The sequence below is a fragment of the Gorilla gorilla genome, chromosome 10 (assembly GCF_029281585.2).
Source record: "Gorilla gorilla gorilla isolate KB3781 chromosome 10, NHGRI_mGorGor1-v2.1_pri, whole genome shotgun sequence".
Taxonomy (NCBI): domain Eukaryota; kingdom Metazoa; phylum Chordata; class Mammalia; order Primates; family Hominidae; genus Gorilla; species Gorilla gorilla.
Window position 1 is genome coordinate 84,128,245 of NC_073234.2, and position 24,619 is coordinate 84,152,863.

Genomic DNA, 24,619 nt, shown 5'->3' on the forward strand with positions numbered 1-24,619 from the left:
GGGCGACACAGTGAGACTGTCTAAAAAAAAAAAGGAGAGAGAGAAAATAGTTGACAGAGAGAAAATAGTTGAGAACAGTTAGTAGAGGAGAAGGCTGTTGCCTGAGGAAGTCGCAGTAACTAAGACCGTATGATTCAGATGAAAGAGAATGTCAGATCAGTGAAACAGAATAAATGAACCCAGACCAGAATCTCGTACATGCGGGCAGAAGACAGGAAGGGCAGAGGTGTCTAGGGCAGAGGTGGAACTAGAACAAATGGTAGTTACCTGGGGAAAAGGTGAAGTTAGATCTGTACCTTATGCCAAAATGAATTTCAAATGAGTTTAAAAGTTAAATGAAAAATAGAATACAACATATTTGAAAGATAGTCACTTTAAATTTGACTGTTAATATCTGTATTACATAAAAAGTCTTCCCAAATCAATAAGGAAAACATTAAAACTTCAAATAGCAAAAAGGGCAGACAGTTCACAAAAATTTCTCACAGTAAATACAAATGACTAATAAATATGGAGAGAGGGTGAATTTTGGTGATTTTTAGCTTTACAGATAGTAAAAAATGCCAAAAGGGTGTCCTTTTGATCTATCAAATTAGTAAAAATAAAATTTTTACTCATCCTTACTCATCAGTGCTAATAACTTGTGTATTAGCACTGATAAACTGTTGGTCTGTAAATTGGTAAAAGTGGGTAAAAATTGATTAAATATTTCGGATTGTAAAAAAGCTTAGATGGCCTGGTGCGGTGGCTCACACCTGTAATCCCAGCACTTTGGAAGGCCGAAGCGGGTGGATCTCTTGAGGTTAAGAGTTCGAGACCAACCTGGCCAACATGGTGAAACCCCATCTCTATTAAAAATACAAAAATTAGCCAGGTGGGGTGGCAGGCGCCTGTAATCCCAGCTACTTGGGAGGCTGAGGCAGGAGAATCGCTTGAAGCTGGGAGGTGGAGGTTGCAGTGAACCGAGATCGCACCACTGCACTCCAGCCTGGGGTACAGAGTGAGACTCCATCTCAAAAAAAAAAAAAAAAAGAAAAAAAAGTCTTGGAGTTCTTAACATTATCCTAGTAACTCCATTTCTAGGAATCTATCCTAAGGATGTAATGAAAAATTCAAAGATTTATATGTAGAGATACTAATTACAGCATTATTTATAATTGCAGCCCGGCCAAGATCACCTTTTTAAAAATAGGGAACACAAACATGATTAAGAACTCACGTGCAGAACTTGTGATCTAGATAAAACATAAAAATCCCGGCCAGGTGCAGTGGCTCACGCCTGTAATCCCAGCACCTTGGGAGGCCGAGGAGGGAGGATCACGAGGTCAGGAGATCGAGACCATCCTGGCTAACACGGTGAAACCGCGTCTCTACTAAAAATACAAAAAAAATTAGCCGGGCACAGTGGTGGGCACCTGTAGTCCCAGCTATTCAGGAGGCTGAGGCAGGAGAATTGCTTGAACCCAGGAGGTGGAGGTTGCAGTGAGCTGAGATTGTGCCATTGTACTCCAGCCTGGGGGACAAGAGTGAGACTTTGTCTCAAAAAAATGATAAAAAAAGTCCTTTCTCAAATCTTTGATACTATCTCATTTTAATTTTTGTCATTCTCATGGGTGAAAAATGATATCATTTCACTTTGCATTTCTTTGATCCCTAGGAGGTAAGAGTTTTTTTTTTCTATTACTCAAGTACATGACTCAAGATTTTTCATATGTTTATTAGTCATTTGTATTTCTTCTGTGACTTGCTTTTTCCTGTTTCCTTAAAAGAAAATACAGTCTACCTTGATTTGGTAGGACTTTGTATAATATGTATACTATGGGTAATTTTTATTATATATGTTGCAGATATTATCTTCGAATTTGACCTTTGCCTTTTAACTTTTGTTTGGTATTTTATTTTGTCATGTAAACCTTGATATGGTCTAATCTTGATAGTCTTTTTATTGAGGACTTTGCAGTATTATGAAATACTTCTCCACCCCAGCATTATAAGAATATTTTGTTATAGGTACTTGAATGGTTTTGTTCTTTATATTTAGATCTTTAATCCACCTGGAATTCATTTTTATGTCTAGTATAAGGTAGTATTCTCATTTATGTCTAACGGATTTGTCTAACATTCTGACCCATTCAGAGATAATTTATTATTTAAAATAAAATGGAAAATTTTTACTGGTTTTGATTTCTGTTTAAAATATAGGGTACTGAAGAGCCGGGCTTAGTGGCTTAGGCCTGTAATCCCAGCACTTTGGGAGGCTGAGGCAGGAGGATCACTTAAGGCCAGGAGTTTGAGACCAGTGTGGCCAACATGGTGAAACCCTGTCTCTACCAAAAATACAAAAATTATCCAGGCATGGTGGTGTGCACCTTTAATCCCAGCTACTTGGAAGCTGAAGTCACAAGAATCACTTGAACCTGGGAGGCAGAGGTTGCAATGAGCTGAGAATGTACCACTGCACTCCAGCCTGGGTGGTCGAGTGTGACTCTGTCTCAAAAGAAAGTGTAGGGTACTGAAGAAATTGAAACATTAAGAATACCATATAAGTAAATTAAACACTTTGGCTCTTTTCGGAAAAAAACAGATGAGCTCTTATATTTTAAAGTTTGGTTTTGACAGAAAAAAATTCCTAGATTTTTTGGTTAATAAAAACTTTATTAGATAGATTAAATTGTGATGTATGGAGATAAAGTTCTGAAAGAAGAATAGAAAGCTTTTAAAAAATAGTATTCTCAGCCTAGGCAACATGGTGAAACCCTGTCTATGCAAAAAATACAAAATGGTGCATTCCTATGGTACCGTTCCTATGGTACCAGCTACTCGGGAGGCTGAGGTTGAGGTGGGAGGATCGCTTGAGCCCATGAGGCAGAGGTTGCAGTGAGCCGAGATTGTGCCTCTGTACTCCAGCCTGGGTGACAGAGCAAGACCCTTTCTCAGAAAATAAATAAATAAACAAATAAATAAATACACACAGATAGTGTTCTGCTGTAACAGTTGGACAGATTCAATAAAACAGTGTTAACTTTTGAACTAATTTTATTGAGACTAAGTTTCTGTACAAATAAGTACTCAAAACAGCGCAATTTTCTAAATCACAGTACAGCAATTTATTTTTTTTCCTTACATATCCAGAAGAAAATTCAGATGAATTATCTGGTGAACGACAAAGAAAACGCCACAAATCTGATAGTATTTCCCTTTCCTTTGATGAAAGCCTGGCTCTGTGTGTAATAAGGGAGATATGTTGTGAAAGAAGCAGTAGCAGTGAATCTACAGGGACGCCATCGAATCCGGTAATGTTCTCATTTTAAGTGAGGCAAGACTCTTACTGTTCAAAGTCTAGTCCTGGCAGTCCTAATAAGGATACTGATAGAATGTACATGTGTCTTACGAGATTGATAGAAAACACAGTGCTAAATTTTGCTTTAAAATAAAACTACTATATTGATCTCCACCTTCAACCCAAGGTATTGTGAGAAATGTGGAAAATAGTGGAGTAACACCGGTATTGGTAAAATTAGTAGTAGTATTAGTAATTATCAGTGTCACTGTATGTATTAGAGAATATTTGTGGACCACTGCACCAATAGTACAGTCAAATAAATTGGAGTATAGAGTTGTTTGAGAATTTCAAAGTTACACTTTTTAAAAAAGGAACAAAACCAAAAATTTGGTTCAGTTAAATATTTTAGCATTTTAAGGCAAATTTGACTGTTTAGAGTAAAAATATATTTTATTACAGCCATCAGCAAAAAAGTCAGCATAGTCTGAACTTAACATTTGCCAAATAGGTCTAGACATCAGGTAAGTTCTATTTACTTATGCTGTAAAATACAGGTTTATACTGGGCTGGGTGCGGTGGCTTATGCCTGTAATCAGTACTTTTGGAGGCTGAGGTGGGTGGATCACCTGAGGTCAGGAGTTCAAGACCAGCCTGGCCAACAAGATGAAACCCTGTCTTTACTGAAAATACGAAAATTAGCCAGGCATGGTGGCGCATGCTTGCAGTCCCAGCTACTTGGGCTGAGGCAGGAGAATCGCTCGAACCCAGGAGGTGGAGGTTGCAGTGAGCTGAGATCGTGCCACTGCACTCTAGCCTGGGTGACAGAGCGAGACTCCATCTCAAAAAAAAAAAAAAAAAAAATGCAGGTTTATTATTGCATGGATGACGGGAGAGTATCAGTACTTTCTCATTACTAATACAGACTTCCAAAATATTAGTGAGCAGCATTTCTTAAGAGATGTCACTGAAAGAAGTTTGGTAAAAAAATTTTTTGTTAACAAGAATGCTTGACAAATGGAATATTTTGTTTTGTATGTCTTTAATCAAGCTTGTGCAACCCATGCCCTGTGGGCCATATGCCAGGATGGCTTTGAATGTGGCCCAACACAAATTCATAAACTTTCTTAAAATATTATGATTTTTTTTTTTTTACAATTTTTTTTCTGCTCATCAGCTATTGTTAAGTGTATTTTATGTGTGGCCCAAGACAATTCTTCCAATGTCGCCCACGGAAACCAAAGGATTGGATACATTTTTTGGTAATATGGCAGTGTCTCATGGCCATTATTCTGGGTATTAGTAATCATTGTATAGTACTCTAGAAGATGTAGGAAATGGAACCAATTGTGATAGTAATCCTAGTCTTTTACCTGTTCTTGTTACTTCCTGTATTATCTTTTTTTCTCTTCCAAAGCAGTGATTGTATGAACGCATACCTGCCCTCTAGAGTTACTGTACCTAACGGAGCTGTTACTCATGTAGACCGCTAGATGGCATGATGAGCTCCTGCTCAGTCTGAGAGCAGGTTCTTCATTTGTACATATTTAAGTTTATACCAAATTCCATACAGTTGAGATGGCACTGCAGATACAGTGGTAGTCAAGGTAGATATGGTTCTTGCCTTCATGGGGAGATAGATCATTAATGACAAAAATGAAAACATTTAATAAATCCAGTGAAAAAATAGGCTCTTGAGAGGAAATATATGTGATAAAATTGAATCCAATTAAAACTTGATGAGTATCCAACCTACAAGTTTGGTTAAAAAGAGAATTATTATACGCTATTTATTTATTTATTGAGATTCAGTCTCTCTGTCGCCCAGGCTGGAGTGCAGTGGTGCAATCTTGGCTCACTGCAACCTCCACCTCCCCAGTTCAAGTGATTCTCATGTCTCAGCCTCCTGAGTAGCTGGGATTACAGGCTCCCACCACCACACCTGGCTAATTTTTGTATTTTTAGTAGAGATGGGGTTTCACTATGTTGGCCAGGCTGGTCTTGAGCTCCTGACCTCAAGTGATCTGCCTGCCTTGGCCTCCCAAAGTGTTGGGATTACAGATGTGAGCCACCTGCCCGGACCCCTATTTAATGTATAGTTTTTGTTAAAGTTATATCAGAATTCTAGCTGAATGATATTTAGAGTCCTTGTTCCTGCTTTGTACCTGGGACACTGCCTTGTTACTGATATGGCTTTGAGGAGTAGAGGAACACCAGGTTTTTTGTTTTGAGTTGAATTAGATAAAACGACACGGACACATGTGGAGTGGTTTTAAGGAGCAGAGCGTTTAATAGGCAAGAAGGGAGAAGGCAGAAGGAGGAAGCTCCCCCTTACACAGACAGAGGGAGGGGGGCTCTAAAGCTGAAAGAGGAGACCTCACATTCCGACAATACTAGCCAGTTTTATGTGACGGCTGGAGGGGGTGGTGTCTTATTTGCATAGGGCTCAGAGGATTGGTTTGACCAGGCATGTCATTTAGCCCTCAAGAAAACTGGCCCTCCCACCCCAGTCCTTTAATACACAAATGCAGGATGCCATGACATTTTACACACGGGGTTATGTGGGGGCGGCCATGCTGTTAGGTACCTGATGGGGCAAGGGCAAGAGGACAACGGTGGGAATCGCCATGTTGGGTGGACCCTCTTGCATTTGCATCTTAAAGGTTGCCAGCCTTTAAGAGCCAGGGCTTTTATGCTAGACAAGAAATTTTTCTGGAGCTACGAAAAACCTTCCAAGGACCACTTTTCCTCTCCATTTGCCTAAAATAATTTCTTAATAACTCGTGTGGAGTAGAGGGGTGTTTCTTTTTTTCTTTTTGTTAGTCCTGTCCTGCATTCTCTTAAAAAATCCTATCTATTAAAAAATCTCAGCCGGGCGTGGTGGCTCATGCGTGTAATCCCAGCACTTTGGGAGGCCCAGGCGGGCGGATCACCTGAGGTCAGGAGTTCAGGACCAGCCTCGCCAACATGTTGTGAAACCCCATCTCTACTAAAAATACCAAAAATTAGCTGGGCATAGTGGCGGGCACCTGTAATCTAGCTACTCAGGAGGCTGAGACAGGAGAATCGCTTGAACCCGGGAGGCGGAGGTTGCAGTGAGCTGAGATCACGCCATTGCACTCCAGCCTGGGCAACGAGAACGAAACTCCATCTCAAACAGCAACAACAAAATCTCGTTTTTCAGGTTAAGTCCCTAGTTGTGAAAGCTTTTGGTAGGGCCAGTTTTTTTTTCTTCTTCTTCGTTTTAATTTCCCTCATTTGAGAATGTTGTAGTCATCATTGGGTGTCATCATTCACCAGTTTGTGAAGGGAGTTAAAGGAAAGTGCATTCCTCTCCCATCTTTTCTTTCTTTGGGGTTTAATAAATTGTGGGAAACTAAGACTGTGTTTATATTATGATCTTCTGTCATCTTTGCAGCCTCAGATTCCATTTTTAGCTAAGACTGGGGTTTTAAATAACTTGTTTAAGGTTCCTACAACTAATTGTCACAATTGGAATTCAAACAATTCTAGGTATTTTTGACTACAAAGATCTAAGATCTTTGCAGAGCAAGCCTATCTGATGCTTAAAAATATATATATTTTTTAAATTTTTGAGACAGTCTCTCACTCCGTTGCCCAGGCGGGAGTGCAGCGCATGATCGTGGCTTACTGCAACCTCAACCTCCTGGGTTCAAGCAATCCTTCCTCCTCAGCCTTGAGAGTTAGCTGGGACTACAGGTGTGCACCACCACACCTGGCTAATTTTTTTTACTTTTTTTTTTTTTCAGAGATGAGATCTTGGCCTGTTGCCCAGGCTGGTCTCAAACCACTGGGCTTATGTGATTCTCCTGCTTTGGCTCCCAGAGTATTGGGATTACAGGCATGAGCCACCACCTCCAGCCTGATGCTTTTTAAATATATAGTATTTAGGCCTGGTGCAGTGGCTCATGCTTGTAATCCCAGCACTTTGGGAGGCTGAGGCGGGCGGATCACAAGGTCAGGAGATCAAGACCATCCTGGCTAACACGGCAAAACCCCGTCTCTACTAAAAATACAAAAAATTAGCCGGGCGTGGTGGCGGGCACCTGTAGTCCCAGCTACTGGGGAGGCTGAGGCAGGAGAATGGCGTGAAACCAGGAGGTGGAGCTTGCAGTGAGCCGAGATGGTGCCACTGCACTCCAGCCTGGGTGACAGAGCGAGACTCTGTCTCCAAAAAAAAAAAATATATATATATATTTATATTTAAATAATATATAAATATATAATATATAATTAGAAATCTATTATATATTAATGTATATGATATATTACATTGTTATATATAGTATATATAATTATATATTTATATAAATATAAAAATATATATTTATATAAATATAAAAATATATATTTATATAAATATAAAAATATATATTTATGTAAATATAAATGGGCAGGCACCTGTATATATTATATATATTAATATTTATATAAATATAAATATATATTTTAAATATTTATATATTTTAAAAATATATGTAGAGAGAGATAATTTAATAGTTTCTGGGGCATTCTTTTGTGAACATTAGCCAAAACTTTAAAAACCACTCCCAATATTGCATTTTTTCATGGTATTTTTTATAGTATTTTTATAGTATCCTAGGACAGGAGTTGGCAAACTTTCTGTAAAGAGCCACATAGTTAATTATTTGGGCTCTGCAGGGCCATGGTTTCTGTCACAGCTACTCAGCCCCGCTCTTGTAATGCAGGAGCAACTGTAGACAACAAGTCAACAAATAGGCATGGCTGTGTTCAATAAAACTTTATTTATAAAAGTCGATGGGTGATGGGCCACAGTTTGCAGACCCCTACCGTAGAGTATGTTTTCTGAGATTTAATGTTTCTTGTGATTTACCCCCTTATTCTAAAATTAGTGCACTAAAGACTTTAGTTAGTTGAAGTATTTGGTTTGTTGGGTTACTTTGTTAGTGTTAATTGTATCCTAACTTGACTTGTGATTCTAATCTGATTGGTAGTAGAGCCCTTGTTAGGAATTTGAGCTGCAACTTGATGAATGTTGCTTTTACTCTCCTTCCTAACATTACTCTAAAAAAGTCTTTTGATGTCAGAGGCTGTAAAATAATATACTTTGTTTCTGTTTTTAAAACTGATATAGATATGGAAATCATTTAATCTAAGCTCCTTTTCTAGATGAAGTAGCTACAGCCTTTAGAAGTTAAATGATATGTGCTGGGCGCGGTGGCTCACAGATGTAATCCCAGCATTTTGGGAGGCCGAGGTGGCGGATCACTAGAGGTCAGGATTTCGAGACCAGCTCAGCCAACATGACGAAACCCCATCTCCACTAAAAACATAAAAATTAGCCGGGTGTGGTAGTGGACGCCTGTAATCTCAGCTACTTGGGAGGCTGAGGCAGGAGAATAGCTTGAAACCCGGAGGTGGAGGTTGCAGTGAGCTGAGATCATGCCACTGCATTTCATCTTGGGTGACAGAGCAAGACTCTTGTCTCAAAAAAAAAAAAAAAAAAAAGGGCCGGGCATGGTGGCTCACACCTGTAATCCTAACACTTTGGGAGGCCAAGGCGGTTGAATTGCTTGAGGTCAGGAGTTCAAGACCAGCCTGACCAACATGGTGAAGCCCTGCTGCTACTAAAAATACAAAAATTAGCCAGGCATGGTGGCATGCGCCTGTAGTCCCAGCTACTTGGGAGGCTGAGGCAGGAGAATTGCTTGAACTTGGGAGGTGTAGGTTGCAGTGAGCTGAGATCAGGCCACTGCACTCCAGCCTGGGCGATGGAGCAAGATTCTGTCTCAAAATAAATAAAATAAGTTAAATGATGTTGTTTAAGGTTAAATTAGCTACTTAGTGGCAAGTGTAGAATAAGCCATATCCCGACTTCTAGACTTTTTCCAATTGTAGCCTTCTGCTTATATGTGCTCCTACCCTTAGCCACTGACAGCAAATATTATTGCCCTGAAGGTCTTACTAGGTTCTTATACAATTTATTGAAGTCCTGAAACGAAGAATCAGATGAGCAGCTACAGAATTTTTTTTAAATTGTCTAAAGGCTCTTTAAAAGAAAATCTCAAAGTTTATTAAAAAACATAAGTATCTATGACTCGAGACATTTTTCTAAGAAAAAAAACCCATAAGTATTACAAGTGTTGTGTCTTGTTACGTGTATTCTACCAATTTGGACATAGAAAGATGAGTGACAGGTTTTAGCTCAAAGTATATATAATTCAGATGAGAAACATGCCTGCAAAATTATGTTTTGCATAATTTAGGTGTGAGACTATATAATTCATTATTATACAAGTAGTAAGGATAATTAAAGGTGGAAGAGCCTTTTCAGTTATGGTATTGACAAAGGCTTAGTCAAAGAAGGATGAATAGGATTTTGAAACTGAAATTATTCTAGTTAGAGGGGGAAAGTGTGGAAGTTGAAATGCCAAGATTAGTTGAGGAAGCAATCTAGATCTGGTGGGATTATCCATATTTAGTAAGGGAGGAGGGGTGTCTAGTTGAAGACAGACGAAGATGTTAATACAGTCACACTGTAGGTACTTTCGATGCCAAGAGGCTTTGGTGTTTTTCCTTTATGCAGTGGGGTTTTGAACAGGGAAAATAACGTAGTAATAACCTTGAAACCTTAATCTAGTTTCAGTGTGCAGGATGGATCTGAGGAGGAGATGTGCGTGGCAACCGGCTCCGGGGTGGCTGGCTGGGGGGCCTAGTCTTCTCCCCGCCGATCTCCCTCGGGAAGTCCCGGATCAGAGCAGCAGGCCCATCCCCCAACTGTTACACCCTGCTGGCAGCAGCAGAGGCACAGGGATGAGTTAGGAAACAGATACAGAGGTCAAGAGGTGATGTTTATTAAGTTATATATTTTTTTCTTGTTTTAGGATCTTGATGCTGGTGTAAGTGAACATTCAGGTGATTGGTTGGATCAGGATTCAGTTTCAGATCAGTTTAGTGTAGAATTTGAAGTTGAATCTCTCGACTCAGAAGATTATAGCCTTAGTGAAGAAGGACAAGAACTCTCAGATGAAGATGATGAGGTAGTATTTTTTTCCCCTCTAATTATATTGGAAAATTATTAAATATTTTCCATGTTCATTGACTTTGAGATTGAAATAATAATATTATTCAGATTTTACTTGAAATCTTTACCTCTTGATTTGTTTAAACTAACACATTGGTTTGTGGACTTGAGGATTTCATAGTTCTTTATCATCTGATTTATATTATTATATTACTACTAATTGCCAAGAAGTCAATAGACCTCAATGAACATGCTTATTATAATGGTCTGTTCACTTTTAAAAACATATAATTCAACTACTGTTTTAATATTAACTTACTTTCTATAAAAGTAAAACATGCATACAGTTAAAGTCAAGTAGTACCCTCAGAGATCTGTTTCCCAGAAGTGACTGCCTTTAACATTTCTAGCTATTTCCCTATTATTTAATATCTCCATATTATTTATTTATGAAGTAAAACCACCTAGCTGAATGTTTTGTTTTATTCATCCTAAACATCCTTTGTATTGACTTTTACCATTGTGGGTAAGGATTTCTCTCTCCTCCATTTTTTCCCCCTTTACACTCACTTACTCTATTTGATATTGTCTAAGACTTTCTCATATATTGTAGTACATGATATTTGTTTAGGACTTATTACTAGGAAGCCTTCTGATTGAAGGAAATAGGGCGATGAATTGATGCTAATGAATGTGTTTTATTAGGTATATCGAGTTACTGTGTATCAGGCAGGGGAGAGTGATACAGATTCATTTGAAGAAGATCCTGAAATTTCCTTAGCTGTAAGTATTCATCTACTTTTTTAAGAAATAAAAATTTCATTAAGGTCAAGATTAGGAGACTATATCTAGCTTCTTTCTGAAATGAACTGATTTTTATAAAGTTAAAATGTTTTTGTAAAGTCTGAATAATTTAAAGCATTTTTCTTTTATTTGTTGTGATGAGACCTGTAGCTATAATTTTTATTTTTAGGTGCTGGAATTTGAACTTTTTTTTTTTTTTTTTTTTTTAACAGGGTCTTACCCTTCTCCCAAGCTGGAGTGCAGTGGTGCAATCTCAGTGCACTGCAGCCTCCACCTCCCAGGTTCAAGTGATTCTCGTGCCTCAGTCTCCTGAGTAGCTGGGATTACAGGCATGCACCACTATACCCCACTAATTTTTTTATTTTTAGTAGAGATGGGGTTTCACCATGTTGGCCAGGCTGGTCATGAACTCCTGACCTCAAGTGATCTGCCCACCTTGGTCTCTCAAAGTGCTGGGATTACAAGCATGAGTCACTGCCCAGCTGAATTTGTACTTTTTGATGTTATTTTGGAAAATTTCAATGTATCTCCAGTATACTCATCACCCAGCTTTAACTATTACCAACATTTTGCCAACCTTGTCAAACGTAAACTTTTTTTTTTTTTCAATTGAGATAGGGTCCTGCCGTGTCTTCCAGGCTGGAGTGCAGTGATGTGATCATGGCTCACTGCAGCCCCCACCTCCCAGGCTCAAGTGATCCTCCCACCTCAGCCTCCTGAGTAGCTGGAATAACAGGTGCATGCCATCACACCCAGCTAATTTTTGTATTTTTTGTAGAAATGTCACCATGTTGCCCAGGATGGTCTTGAACTCCTGGGCTCAAGTGATCCACCTGCCTCAGTCTCCCAAAGTGCAAGGATTACAGGTGTGAGCCATCACACCCAGCCAAATGTAAACATTTTTATTACTGATTTGTATTATAGAATGTGGTAGGATTTGCCATTAAAGAAGTTAACACTTAAATGTTTACATCTCATGCATACTTCACTGAGTTCCTGAGGTATTATAGGTTTTTTTAAAACTATTGTGCTTTAGTTTTTGTTCTTAATATTGCCTTTATTATATTTGAATAGGAAATTCCATTTTTTTCTGAGTTATAGACAGTTACTAATTAAAGTGCAAAAAAGGATGAAAATTCAAGAGTTTCCAGAATTTTTACTGTATTAGAAAATAACTAATTGAATCATTTGATGTCAAGTTGAGTAAAATATTTTAGATACTTTTAATTTTTTAAATCTATTTTAAGACTCACAAATTATTTTAGATATTCATCTTGGAATTTATTGGACTTTTTGATGCACTTTTACTCCCATATTGCAAGACCTTTTTCTTTGGTTTTATGAGCTGTGAAAAACCCCCTTCTATAACTTGAAAAAAGAAGAATGAATAGTCTATCTTTATTGCTCCTGTCTTAACATCATTTGTGAGGCAATCTCAAAATGGTTACGGAAATACCTCTTACTTACGAGTTTTCACTTGTTAAATGTCCTCAGGCAAGAACCATGCTTCAGCTAAGGCAAGAAGATAGGTTATGTAAAAAGGCTGGGGATGTGGGAGAGTTTGTTATCCAAATTGCATGGTGGAAAGGTTTGTGGGATAAAACGTTGGGAAAAGGAAGAAGCATTGAGCAGTTACAAAGATGAGAACACAGGAAAGCATAGACAGGTAAAGGAAAGGATATTACGGTTAGTGACCAAGGTTGATAGGTTTTAGCAGCAATGCTTGCTGTGAAAAATGTTTTAGCATTTCTCTTGTGGATGGAGTTAGGGAATACTCAGTTAAGCCATGGTTTTAGAGTACTTCTAAGGTAGTTCTAGTCACTGGTGGATTAGGAAGTCTTTCTCGAGGAGGCAGGTTTCATCTAGATTGATTGGATGGACTCTTGGAATAGCGTCTAGGGTTGAGCCTTTAAGGGAGTGGATATAGGCTGCATGACAGAGTAAAAGATCCCATAGACTTGCTTCAACTAAAGGAAGCAACTGCATTTGTATCCTGAAACAGATAACTTTATAGGTACATGATTAATATCACATCACAGTTAATATATTTTTAGTTTAGAATTTTTCAGGATGGTATGGGTGAAAAAAATGGGTGTACTTACTCTACTTTAGGAGAGACTGTTACATATTGACCTTTTTAAAAATCTGTTTTGTGTATAATTGAGACATATAACGTGATGTTTTGACACACATGTAAATAGTGAAATGATCACTACAGTCAAGCAAATTAATGTAATCCATTATCTTGAATAGTTAACCTTTCTTGTGTGTATGGTTAAAATACCTAAAATCTACTCTTTTAGTAAATTTCCAGTATACCAATATATAACTAACTATAGTCCTCATGCTGTTCACAGTGACTATTTTATATAAAACATGAAACACTGAATATTGAGCCCTATGATATATTTTACCTTAGACATAGCAAAGTTGCTAGCATTCCTGTGACTGAGCAGTTAAAGGGTTACAGAAACTGACTGTGTGTCTTATTTCATTGAAGGACTATTGGAAATGCACTTCATGCAATGAAATGAATCCCCCCCTTCCATCACATTGCAACAGATGTTGGGCCCTTCGTGAGAATTGGCTTCCTGAAGATAAAGGGAAAGATAAAGGGGAAATCTCTGAGAAAGCCAAACTGGAAAACTCAACACAAGCTGAAGAGGGCTTTGATGTTCCTGATTGTAAAAAAACTATAGTGAATGATTCCAGAGAGTCATGTGTTGAGGAAAATGATGATAAAATTACACAAGCTTCACAATCACAAGAAAGTGAGGACTATTCTCAGCCATCAACTTCTAGTAGCATTATTTATAGCTGCCAAGAAGATGTGAAAGAGTTTGAAAGGGAAGAAACCCAAGACAAAGAAGAGAGTATGGAATCTAGTTTGCCCCTTAATGCCATTGAACCTTGTGTGATTTGTCAAGGTCGACCTAAAAATGGTTGCATTGTCCATGGCAAAACAGGACATCTTATGGCCTGCTTTACATGTGCAAAGAAGCTAAAGAAAAGGAATAAGCCCTGCCCAGTATGTAGACAACCAATTCAAATGATTGTGCTAACTTATTTCCCCTAGTTGACCTGTCTATAAGAGAATTATATATTTCTAACTATATAACCCTAGGAATTTAGACAACCTGAAATTTATTCACATATATCAAAGTGAGAAAATGCCTCAATTCACATAGATTTCTTCTCTTTAGTATAATTGACCTACTTTGGTAGTGGAATAGTGAATACTTACTATAATTTGACTTGAATATGTAGCTCATCCTTTACACCAACTCCTAATTTTAAATAATTTCTACTCTGTCTTAAATGAGAAGTACTTGTTTTTTCTTTTTTCTTAAATATGTATATGACATTTAAATGTAACTTATTATTTTTTTTGAGACCGAGTCTTGCTCTGTCACCCAGGCTGGAGTGCAGTGGCGTGATCTTGGCTCACTGCAAGCTCTGCCTCCCGGGTTCGCACCATTCTCCTGCCTCAGCCTCCCAAGTAGCTTGGCCTACAGTCATCTGCCACCACACCTGGCTAATTTTTTGTACTTTTAGTAGAGACAGGGTTTCACCGTGTTAGCCAGGATGGTCTCGATCTCCTGACCTCGTGATCCGCCCACCTCGGCCTCCCAAAGTGCTGGGATTACAGGCATGAGCCACTGCGTCCGGCCTAAATGTCACTTAGTACCTTTGATATAAAGAGAAAATGTGTGAAAGATTTAGTTTTTTGTTTTTTTGTTTGTTTGTTTGTTTGTTTTGAGATGAGTCTCTCTGTTGCCCAGGCTGGAGTGCAGTGTCATGATCTAGCAGTCTCTGCTTCCCGGGTTCAAGCCATTCTCCTGGCTCAGCCTCTGGAGCAGCTGGGATTACAGGCATGCACCACCATGCCCAGCTAATTTTTGTATTTTTAGTAGAGATAGGGTTTCACCATGTTGGCCAGGCTGGTCACGAACTCCTGACCTCAAGTGAGGTCACCCGCCTTGGCCTCCCGAAGTGCTGGGATTGCAGATGTGAGCCACCATGTCCAGCCAAGAATTAGTATTTAAATTTTAGATACTTTTTTTTTTTTTTTTTTTTTTTTGAGACAGAGTCTTGCTCCATCACCCATGCTAGAGTGCAGTGGAGTGATCTCGGCTCACTGCAACTTGCACCTTCTGGGTTCAAGCTATTCTCCTGCCTCAGCCTTCCAAGTAACTGGGGTTACAGGCATGTACCACCATACCAGCTGATTTTTTTATATTTTTAGTAAAGACAGGGTTTCACCATGTTAGCCAGGCTGATCTTGAACTCCTAAACTCAAGTGATCTACTCACCTCAGCCTCCCAAAATGCTGGGATTACAGATGTGAGGCACCTGGCCTCAGATTTTTGATACTCTTAAACCTTCTGATCCTTAGTTTCTCTCTCCAAAATACTCTTTCTAGGTTAAAAAAAAAAAAAAAGGCTCTTATATTTGGTGCTATGTAAGTGAAAATGTTTTTTAGGTTTTCTTGATTTAACAATAGAGACAGGGTCTCCCTGTGTTGCCCAGGCTGGTCTCGAACTCCTGGGCTCAAGAGATCCTCCTGTCTTGGCCTCGCAAAGTGCTAAGTAGGATTACAGGCGTGAGCCACCACACCCGGCTGTAAAAATGTACTTATTCTCCAGCCTCTTTTGAATAAACCATAGTAAGGGATGGGAGTAATGATGTTATCTGTGAAAATAGCCACCATTTACCTGTAAGACAAAACTTGTTAAAGCCTCCTGAGTCTAACCTAGTACATCAGGCCCTTTTTCACACACAAAAAAATCCTTTATGGGATTTAATGGAATCTGTTGTTTCCCCCTAAGTTGAAAAACAACTCTAAGACACTTTAAAGTACCTTCTTGGCCTGGGTTACATGGTTCCCAGCCTAGGTTTCAGACTTTTGCTTAAGGCCAGTTTTAGAAACCCGTGAATTCAGAAAAGTTAATTCAGAAATTTGATAAACAGAATTGTTATTTAAAAACTAACTGGAAAGATTAAGTTCTTTCTGAATTATTCAGAAATTATGCATCATTTTCCTTCAAGAATGACAGGGTCAGCATGTGGAATTCCAAGATACCTCTTGACTTCCTCTCAAGCTCCGTGTTTGGTCAGTGGAGGCCCATCCGAGCTCAGCACTGAGAAGTGTTAGTTTCTGTGGGACCCATCTTCCCTGACCACATCATGATGTTCATCTGCAGCTGTTGCAAGGTGTTCAGATTGTATAAACATAAATGTCACAAAAACTTTAAAAGAAGTGCAATTCTCAAAAGGTTAGGTGAACTAAAGCATTCTGTAAAGCAACTGCTAATAATGAGCTTACAGTGGATTTGAATTTGAAAAATATAGAAACAAGCCTGTCAAATATCTGCAAGAACTATGGAATAAAACTACTGATGCAGTGAAGACAGTTGAAAAGATCAAACAAATGCCAAGCTATATTTATAATGAACAAATTGAAGAAAAAGGACTACGGAAAGTTCAGGACATCAAAGAAGTCAGGCAAAACTCATCTTGACCCCTGTTGCAGGCAAAGGAAAGCAGCTGGAAGAAAAGATGATATAACAGTTAACAGGATGCAGACATGGCAGAGGTTTCCTAAAAATCTCATTATCTATAACCATTTCTATATTTACATTTGAAAATCTCCTTTGGAGACTTAGAACCTCTAAATTATTGACTTATTTTTTATATAAGGTCACTCCGATGAAAGGTGATTACAAAATCATCTACATTGCTGTCTACAAAACATCAGATAATATGGATGTTTGATTGCATCTCATTGTTAACTCTTTACTGATAGATATGTTTGTAAATACAGAAGTGAAATGTGGACATAAAATAGTTACGCTATTTGGTTAATGGTACTAGACAACATGTAATTAATGACATTCAAAAATTTATGGCTAGTGATATATATAAAGTAAAATTTTCTTTGCAGTAAAATATGCCCTTTATTATAGAAGGGAGGATATAAGGAACCAACAGTTTGTATGAAAATAGCTCAAATAATATCTTTTATTTTGATTTTAATATTTCTTATTTTGGTTTATTAGTGTCTTAGAACAAAATGGCCTTATATAATGAAGCCTAGTTATGCTGGACTGTTTTGATCTCTTTTAATTGTTCTGACAGATAGTTGGGGATGAGAGCCGAATAAGGTTTGCCTGAAATAACTGACACTATATAATTTCTGCTTTGGCAAATACTAAGTTCTAACTTGTCATTCCTGGTAGAACAAGCTTTATTTTTCGAGCCTAGCAATGATCTAGAAGCAGATGTTATCTCAGTGCCTTTTGCAATTTGTTGTGTGGGTTTTTTTTTTTTAAAAAGCCACACAATAATTTTGGAAAACAATGGGTAGAACATGTGTCTGTTAATTGCACACAAAACCACTTTTAATGGGTACAGAGTTAAATTTGGAGGAATAAGTTCTAGCTGAAGTATTATGAACTCCAAATAATGCTTTGAGGACCTCCAAAGGTAAAAGTACTAATCCCTTTGGCCATTTATTGAGAGAGAGAGAGAGAGAGAGAGAGAGAGAGCAGGGTGACTATAGTTAATGTATTGAATGTTCTTGCTACAAATAAATGATAAATGAGCTGATGGGTGTGCTAATTACACTGATTTGATCAATACCCATTGTATGTGAAACAGTACATACACCATATTTACAATTATGTATCAGTTTAACATTTAAAATTTCTAATATAAGTATCTCTCAAACTGTGGATTAACTTCTTGATTTATATTTAAATATGAATCTTAAGCAAAACAGTGAAAATAACCATCTTGATTTAGTGTTTTTCTCCCATATGTGAATTGTATATACTTAGGTGAGGACAATAAAATCAACTGAACTGTAAGCTTAGAATAGGACTGAGGTAATTCTGCACAGCAGCTTTACTAATGGTACATTGTTGCTTCAAAACTCTCTCTCTCTCTCTGTCTGTCTCAATAAATGGCCAAAGGGATTAGTAGTTTACCTGTGGAGGTCCTCCAAGCATTATTTGGAGTTGATAATACTTCAGCTACAACCAAGCAGAATCTCTTTTTTTTTGGAGGTCCTCGAAGCATTATTTGGAGTTGATAATACTTCAGCTTCAATTTGGAGTTGATAATATTTCAGCTAGAACCTAGTAGAATCTGTTTTTTTCTTCGGAGGTCCTCAAAGCATTATTTGGAGTTCATAATACTGAAGCTAGAACCAAGCAGAATCTGTTTTTTTCTGAGGAGTATCGGTAGCATAAATGTGATTATAAACAAAGTACACTTGATATATGGAGGCAATGACAGCTATTTTTACAAAATTTAAATTTGCAAATGGATTCAACATGTTTATGGGTTATTAAAATTGTCTAATTTCTTAGGTTCTTTATAGTACACGTGTTGAAAATAAATGATTAAGAATTGTTTCAAGAATGCAATTATTTGATCTTAAATTTTTATGAGTTGTTAAAATAGAAATTATTTGAATATCATATATTTGGGTAACAAAAGGCACAAGTCTGAATGTGTTTCTTTTTCTGGAATGGCCATGCCTGCCCACTTTAGAAATACAAATATCACTGGGCAGCTTGAAGCAGTTGGGAGCCTCCAATGAGAGCAACTTGAGAGAATGATGTTGCAAGTTAGTAGGAGTAAGAAATGCTGTGTTCTCCCTGTCTTCACTTAGGTCACATGGCAGCCTGGCCTAAGTGATCGTGAATGGCCTATAAGGGAGGTAGCTGGGACAGGGAGGGGAGTTTGGGCTAGCCACCGTACCACTTGTCAGCATGAAAAGTAAGATTGTAATTGCCTGTTTAGTTTTCTGCCTCATCTTTGAAAGTTCCACCAAGCTGGGAACCTCTTGATTGTGATGCACAAATGTAAGTACATCAGAAAAAAAAACAAACTGGCTTTAAAGCAGGAGCTTGTGGGCCCCTAAGCCAGACGGGGACTAGCTTTTGGCATTATATAATTAAGATTTTTTAAATCCTTAATAAGGGTTTTATTTTATTTTTATTTATGTTTTGAGACGGAGTCTTGCTCTGTGGCTCAGGCTGGAGTACAGTGGTGCAATCTTGGCTCACTGCAACCTCCGCCTCCTGGCTGCGTTCAAGTGGTTCTGCTTCAGCCTCCCAAGTAGCTGGGGTTACAGGACCCTATCACCACGCCCCGCTAATTTTTGTATTTCTAGCAGAGATGAAGTTTCACTATGTTGGCCAGGCTGGGCTCAAACTCCTGACCTCAAGTGGTCTGCCCGCCTTGGCCCCCCAAAGTGCTGTGATTACAGGCGTGAGCCACCACGCCCAGCCTAATAAGGGTTTTAAAGATAATTAGTGTGTAGGTCTGTAGGCTTGATGGTAACCACAAGTTGTTAATGGCATTGTGAAGTTTTTAGTTGCGCTTTATGGGTGGATGCTGAATTACATTTTGATTTGATACTTAGAAAAAGTATTTCTTCAGCTTAAAAAATTGTTTAAAAGTTTGTGATCATATTGTCTACCATGTAGCCAGCTTTCAATTATATGTAAGAGGGACTTTTTGACATTTACAAATAATACTTTGAGGTAGATATCTGAAAGCACCAGCACATGGAAGGTGTTCAGAAATAACAAATTATAAAATGAGCTAACAAACGAAAGGCAAAATAAAACTGTAAAGCAAGCAGATGGGAGGCGTGTTCAGTAACTTATTCATAATGCGTCTGAAATGATTGCTGTACTCAAATATTTAACGTTAGAGTAATAGTATTTTGAATGAAAACCATAGTTGATTGTCTTTAGAGAGAGGAGTGGTACTGAAACATACTTGAATTCGTATTGCTTCCCTTTAAAGCTCTCCTTTAAAGACTTTTTAAAAAAAATTCGATAGGCATTTTCATGTTTCAGTCCTACAATCCCCCATCTCTACTGCCTTCAGAATGCTACAACTTAGATGTCCAGCCAACAGCTTAAAGCCAATTTATAAAAATAGCATCTTTCCTAATTCCAAAATTTCACCTTTTGTTTGTTTTGTTTTGAGATGCTGTCTTGCTCTGTCGCCCAGGCTGGAATGCAGTGCTGCAAACATGACTCACTACAGCCTCAACCTCCTGGGCTCAAGCAATCCTCCCACCTCAGCCTCCCAAGTAGCTGGGGACCACAGGTGCAAGCCACCAGGTCCAGCTAACCTTCCCCCCACCCCCACCCCCACCCCGCTGCCACCCGCCCTGAGACAGAGTCTTGCTCTTTCACCCAGACTGGAGTGCAGTGGTGCAATCTCGGGTCATTGCAACCTCCACCTCCCAGGTTCAAGCAATTCTGCCTCAGCCTCCTGAGTAGCTGGAATTATAGGTGCTCGCCACCACACCTGACTAATTTTTTTTTTTTTTGTATTTTTAGTAGAGATGGGGTTTCAGCATGTTGTCCAGGCTGGTCTCGAACTCCTGACCTCATGATCTGCCCACCTCGGCCTCCCAAAGTACTGGGATTACAGGCGTGAGCCACTGCGCCCAGCCTAATTTTTGTATTTTTTGTAGAGACAGTTTCACCATGTTGCCCAGGCTGGTCTCAAACTCCTGGGGTCAAGTGGTCTGCCCGTCTTGGCTTCCCAAAGTGCTGAGATTACAGGTGTAAGCCACCATGCCAAGCCCAAAATTTCACCTTTTAAATTTATTCCATTTATTTTCTAGGTGAATTTCATTTATTTCTTAGGGTTAAATTTTAGCGCTTTTGCCTGTGTCTATTTTTGGTTCACACCTCCCTAGCCGACTGTCCTGTATTAAGTAGGCCTTCCTTCAAGATCACAGTAATATCTCCCTAAATGGATTTCACTACGTTTGGTCCTATTTTTGGTTCAGTTATAGTTTACAGGTATCATCATGTTGCTTCCCTGATTTAAATACTGGGGGAAAAACTTGATTATTGGATTTTATGTCTGATGTTCTACTGGATTATTTTAGACTTTTAGAACACTATGAAATGGGTGCTTGCTTTTCACTTTTCAAACCTTTTTTGCTTAAACAAAGTTCATAAGCTTATTGTAGTGGGAAGTTCAAAGTCACAGATCTGGTGCTTACTTGCCTAGTGACCTTAGAGACAATAAATCTATAGAGCCTAATATGGGGTCTGGCAGGTAGTAAGCACTTTTAATGAATGGAAGTTTAATACTCTGTTTGCATCCACTCTACCGTAATCACCCCAAATCCAGCTTAGGTAGCCTTGAATTAACCCCTACTCCACCTTGAAGTTTTTTATTTGTTTTTTGCTGAGACAGGGTCTCATTCTGTCACCCAGGCTGGAGTATAGTGGCACAAACATGACTCACTGCAGCCTCCTGAGTAGCTGGGAACACAGGCCTGTTGCCACCATGCCTGGCTAATACATATATATAATATATAATATACATATATTACACACATATATAATACATATGTGTTATATGTATGCGTGTGTGTGTATTTATATATATATACATATATATATACACATATATATACATATATATATACATATATATACACACATATATATACATATATATATATATACACACATATATATATATATATATATATATATACTTTTTTTAGAGGCAGAGTCTCGCTATGTTGCCCAGGCTGGCCTTGAACTCCTGGGCTCAAGCAATCCTCGTGTCTTGACCTCTCAAAATGCTGGGATTACAGGTGCGAACCACTGCATCTGGTGAATTAAGCCTTTTTTATACACTCTGAGGTATTCTGTTCATACCAATATGTTCCTTTGTATCTTCTTGCCATAGCAGGTTGTAACATCCTTTTGTATCTCCTTTCAAATGTCAAATAAATACATTGTGTATACAGTAGTAAAGGATGTTGATTGGCATTGAAAGCAACTATCAAGTTCTTGTTGATTTAGAAGACAAAAAGACAATTTTAAAATAACATCCTGGGCCAGGCTCTGTGACTCACGCCTGTAATCTCAACACTTTGGGAGGCCAAGGAAGGAGGATCACTTGAGGCCAGGAGTTTGAGATCAGCCTGGGCAACATAATGACACCCTGTATCCAAAAAATTGTGGTGGCATGCACCCATAGTCCTAGCTACTTGGGAGACTGAGGTGGGAGGATCACTTGAGCCCAGGAGTCCGATGTTACAATGAGCTGTGATTGCGCCACTACACTCTGCTTAGGAGACAGATGGAGACTTGTCTCTTAAAAAAATAAAGAACACTATGTTCATTAAACATTAATCTCACTGATTGTGATTTTTTGTTTGTTTTTTTGAGATGGAGTCTCGCTCTGTTGCCCAGGGTGGAGTGCAATGGCGTGATCTTGGCTCACTGCAACCTCCACCTCCTGGGTTCAAGTGATTCTCCTGCTTTAGCCTCCCAAGTAGCTGTGATATTTCAGCTAATTCTTTCATTTTTAGTGGAGATGGGGTTTCGCCATGTTGGCCAGGCTGGTCTCGAATTCCCGACCTCATGTGGTCCGCCTGCCTCGGCCTCCCCAAGTGCTGGGATTACAGGCATTGAGCCACTGTGCCTGGCCTGATTATGATTTTTTAAAGTCCCCCCCCAAATTATTGTTTGTGCAATAAATGGCAAAAAAGAAGCATTCTAAGAAAACAGTAGTCTTAAAAGTTGATACGGTGTCAGAATTGTAACAATCCTTTTTTTAAGAGAGAGGGTCTTGGCTGAAAAGCCTTTTTAGAAAAAATTGCTCCCTACAAAAAAGGCCTTTTCTACCTTTTCTCACATTTGTTTCTTTTTATAGGAGGCATTTGAGGAGACCAAATCTCTTCAAAGTTAAGCTTTTTGTTTTTTTGGGGGGGGACGAAGTCTCGTTCTGTCGCCCAGGCTGGAGTGTAGTGGCATGATCTCAGCTCACTGCAACCTCTGCCTCCTGGGTTCAAGCAATTCTCCTGCCTCAGCCTCCCGAGTAGCTGGAAATTCAGGCGCCTGCCACCATGCCCAGCTAATTTTTGTATTTTTAATAGAGGCAGGGTTTCACTATATTGGCCAGGCTGGTCTCGAACTCCTGACCTTGTGATCTGCCTGCCTCTGCCTCCCAAAGTGTTGGGATTACAGGCATGAGCCACCGCACCCAGCCCAAAGTTAAGCATTTTTTAACCACAAGGTGGGAGGTGGAAGTATCTCGTTGGAAGACTAAAGGTGTCCACTAACGGTAGACCCTTTTTTTTTTTTTTTGAGATGGAGTTTCACTGTCGCCCAGACTAGATTGAAGTGGCGCGATCTCGGCTCACTGCAACCTCCGCCCCCCAGGTTCAAGTGATTCTCCTGCCTCAGCCTCTAGAGTAGCTAGGATTACAGGGGTCCACCACCACACCTGGCTAATTTTTGTATTTTTAGTAGAGATGGGGTTTCACCATGTTGGCCAGGCTGGTCTCGAACTCCTGACCTCAGGTGACCCACCCGCTTCGGCCTCCCAAAGTGCTGGGATTACAGGTGTGAGCCACTGCGCCCGGCCGTTTTTTTTGTTGTTGTTGTTGTTGTTTGTTCGTTTGTTTGTTTTGAGACAGTCTCTCACTCCAGGTTGGAGTGCAGTGGCACTATCTCAGCTCGCTGCAAACTCTGCCTCCCAAGGTCAAATGATTCTCCTGCCTCAGCCTCCCAGTAGCTGGAATTACAGGCACATGCCACCATGCATGGCTAATTTTTTGTATTTTTAGTAGAGACGGGGTTTCACCATGCTAGCATTGAACTGACCTCGTGATCTGCCTGCCTCGGCCTCCCAAAGTGCTGGGATTACAGACGTGAGCCACCATGCCTGGCAAATTTTTGTATTTTCAGTAGAGATGGGGTTTTGCCATGTTAGCCAGGCTAGTCTCGAACTCCTGACCTCAGGTGATCCACTCGCCTCGGCCTCCCAAAGTGCTGGGATTACAGATGTGAGTCACTACGCTCGGTAGACTCTTAACAGCGCTGAGAGACCACTCCAGGAGAGCAGAGAAATAATAGTTCTATTCTCAGTTGTCAAACAGCAAACAAAAAAACCCTTGGCTGGGGAGTGATGGCTCACCCCTGTAATCCCAGCACTTTGGGAGGCTGAGGTGGGTGGATCACTTGAGGCCAGGAGTTCAAGACCAACCTGGGCAACATGGTGCAACCCTGTCTTAACTAAAAATACAAAAATTAGCCAGGCGTCATGGCATGTGCCTGTTAATTCCAGCTGCTCGAGAGGCTGAGGCATGAGAATTACTTGAACCTGGGAGGTGGAGGTTGCAGTGAGCCGAGATCCCACCACTGCACTCCAGCCTAGGTGACAGAGCGAGACTTCGTCCCAAAAAAAAAAAAAAAAAAAAAAAGCTGCAAATTTAAATGTTGAAGTCTAGGTAAAATATACCAGGGAACTTCTGCTTAAGAGGTTTCTATGTAATGAAATTCTCTTGAAAACAGAGAAACTATTTCCTGTTTATTTTCTAAATTGAGGCATCACTTTTTAAAAATTGGTACCTGTAATTTAGCCATTTCCTACTCAGCAATGTCTCACTTAAACTATTATTTGTTTAGCGTGTTTCAAAGAGCAGATGTAAGCTTGAGCCC

The 24,619-nt window shown here is 39.3% G+C and overlaps 1 protein-coding gene across 8 annotated transcripts in view; it reads left to right on the forward strand.

The window, feature by feature from the left end:
• MDM2 (MDM2 proto-oncogene) overlaps window positions 1-19,766 on the forward strand; it is a 37,392-nt gene extending 17,626 nt beyond the window's left edge. For 7 of the 8 annotated variants that reach the window (XM_019038951.4, XM_055357019.2, XM_063694660.1 and 4 more), the window contains 4 exons: window positions 3,133-3,293; window positions 10,168-10,323; window positions 11,013-11,090; window positions 13,612-19,766. In XM_019038951.4, coding sequence (XP_018894496.1) covers window positions 3,133-3,293; window positions 10,168-10,323; window positions 11,013-11,090; window positions 13,612-14,187 — 971 coding nt within the window. In that variant the 3' untranslated portion in view covers window positions 14,188-19,766. The remainder of the gene's footprint in view (window positions 1-3,132; window positions 3,294-10,167; window positions 10,324-11,012; window positions 11,091-13,611) is intronic. The other variant, XR_008670101.2, reaches the window with a different exon arrangement.
• Window positions 19,767-24,619: the final 4,853 nt, after the last annotated feature.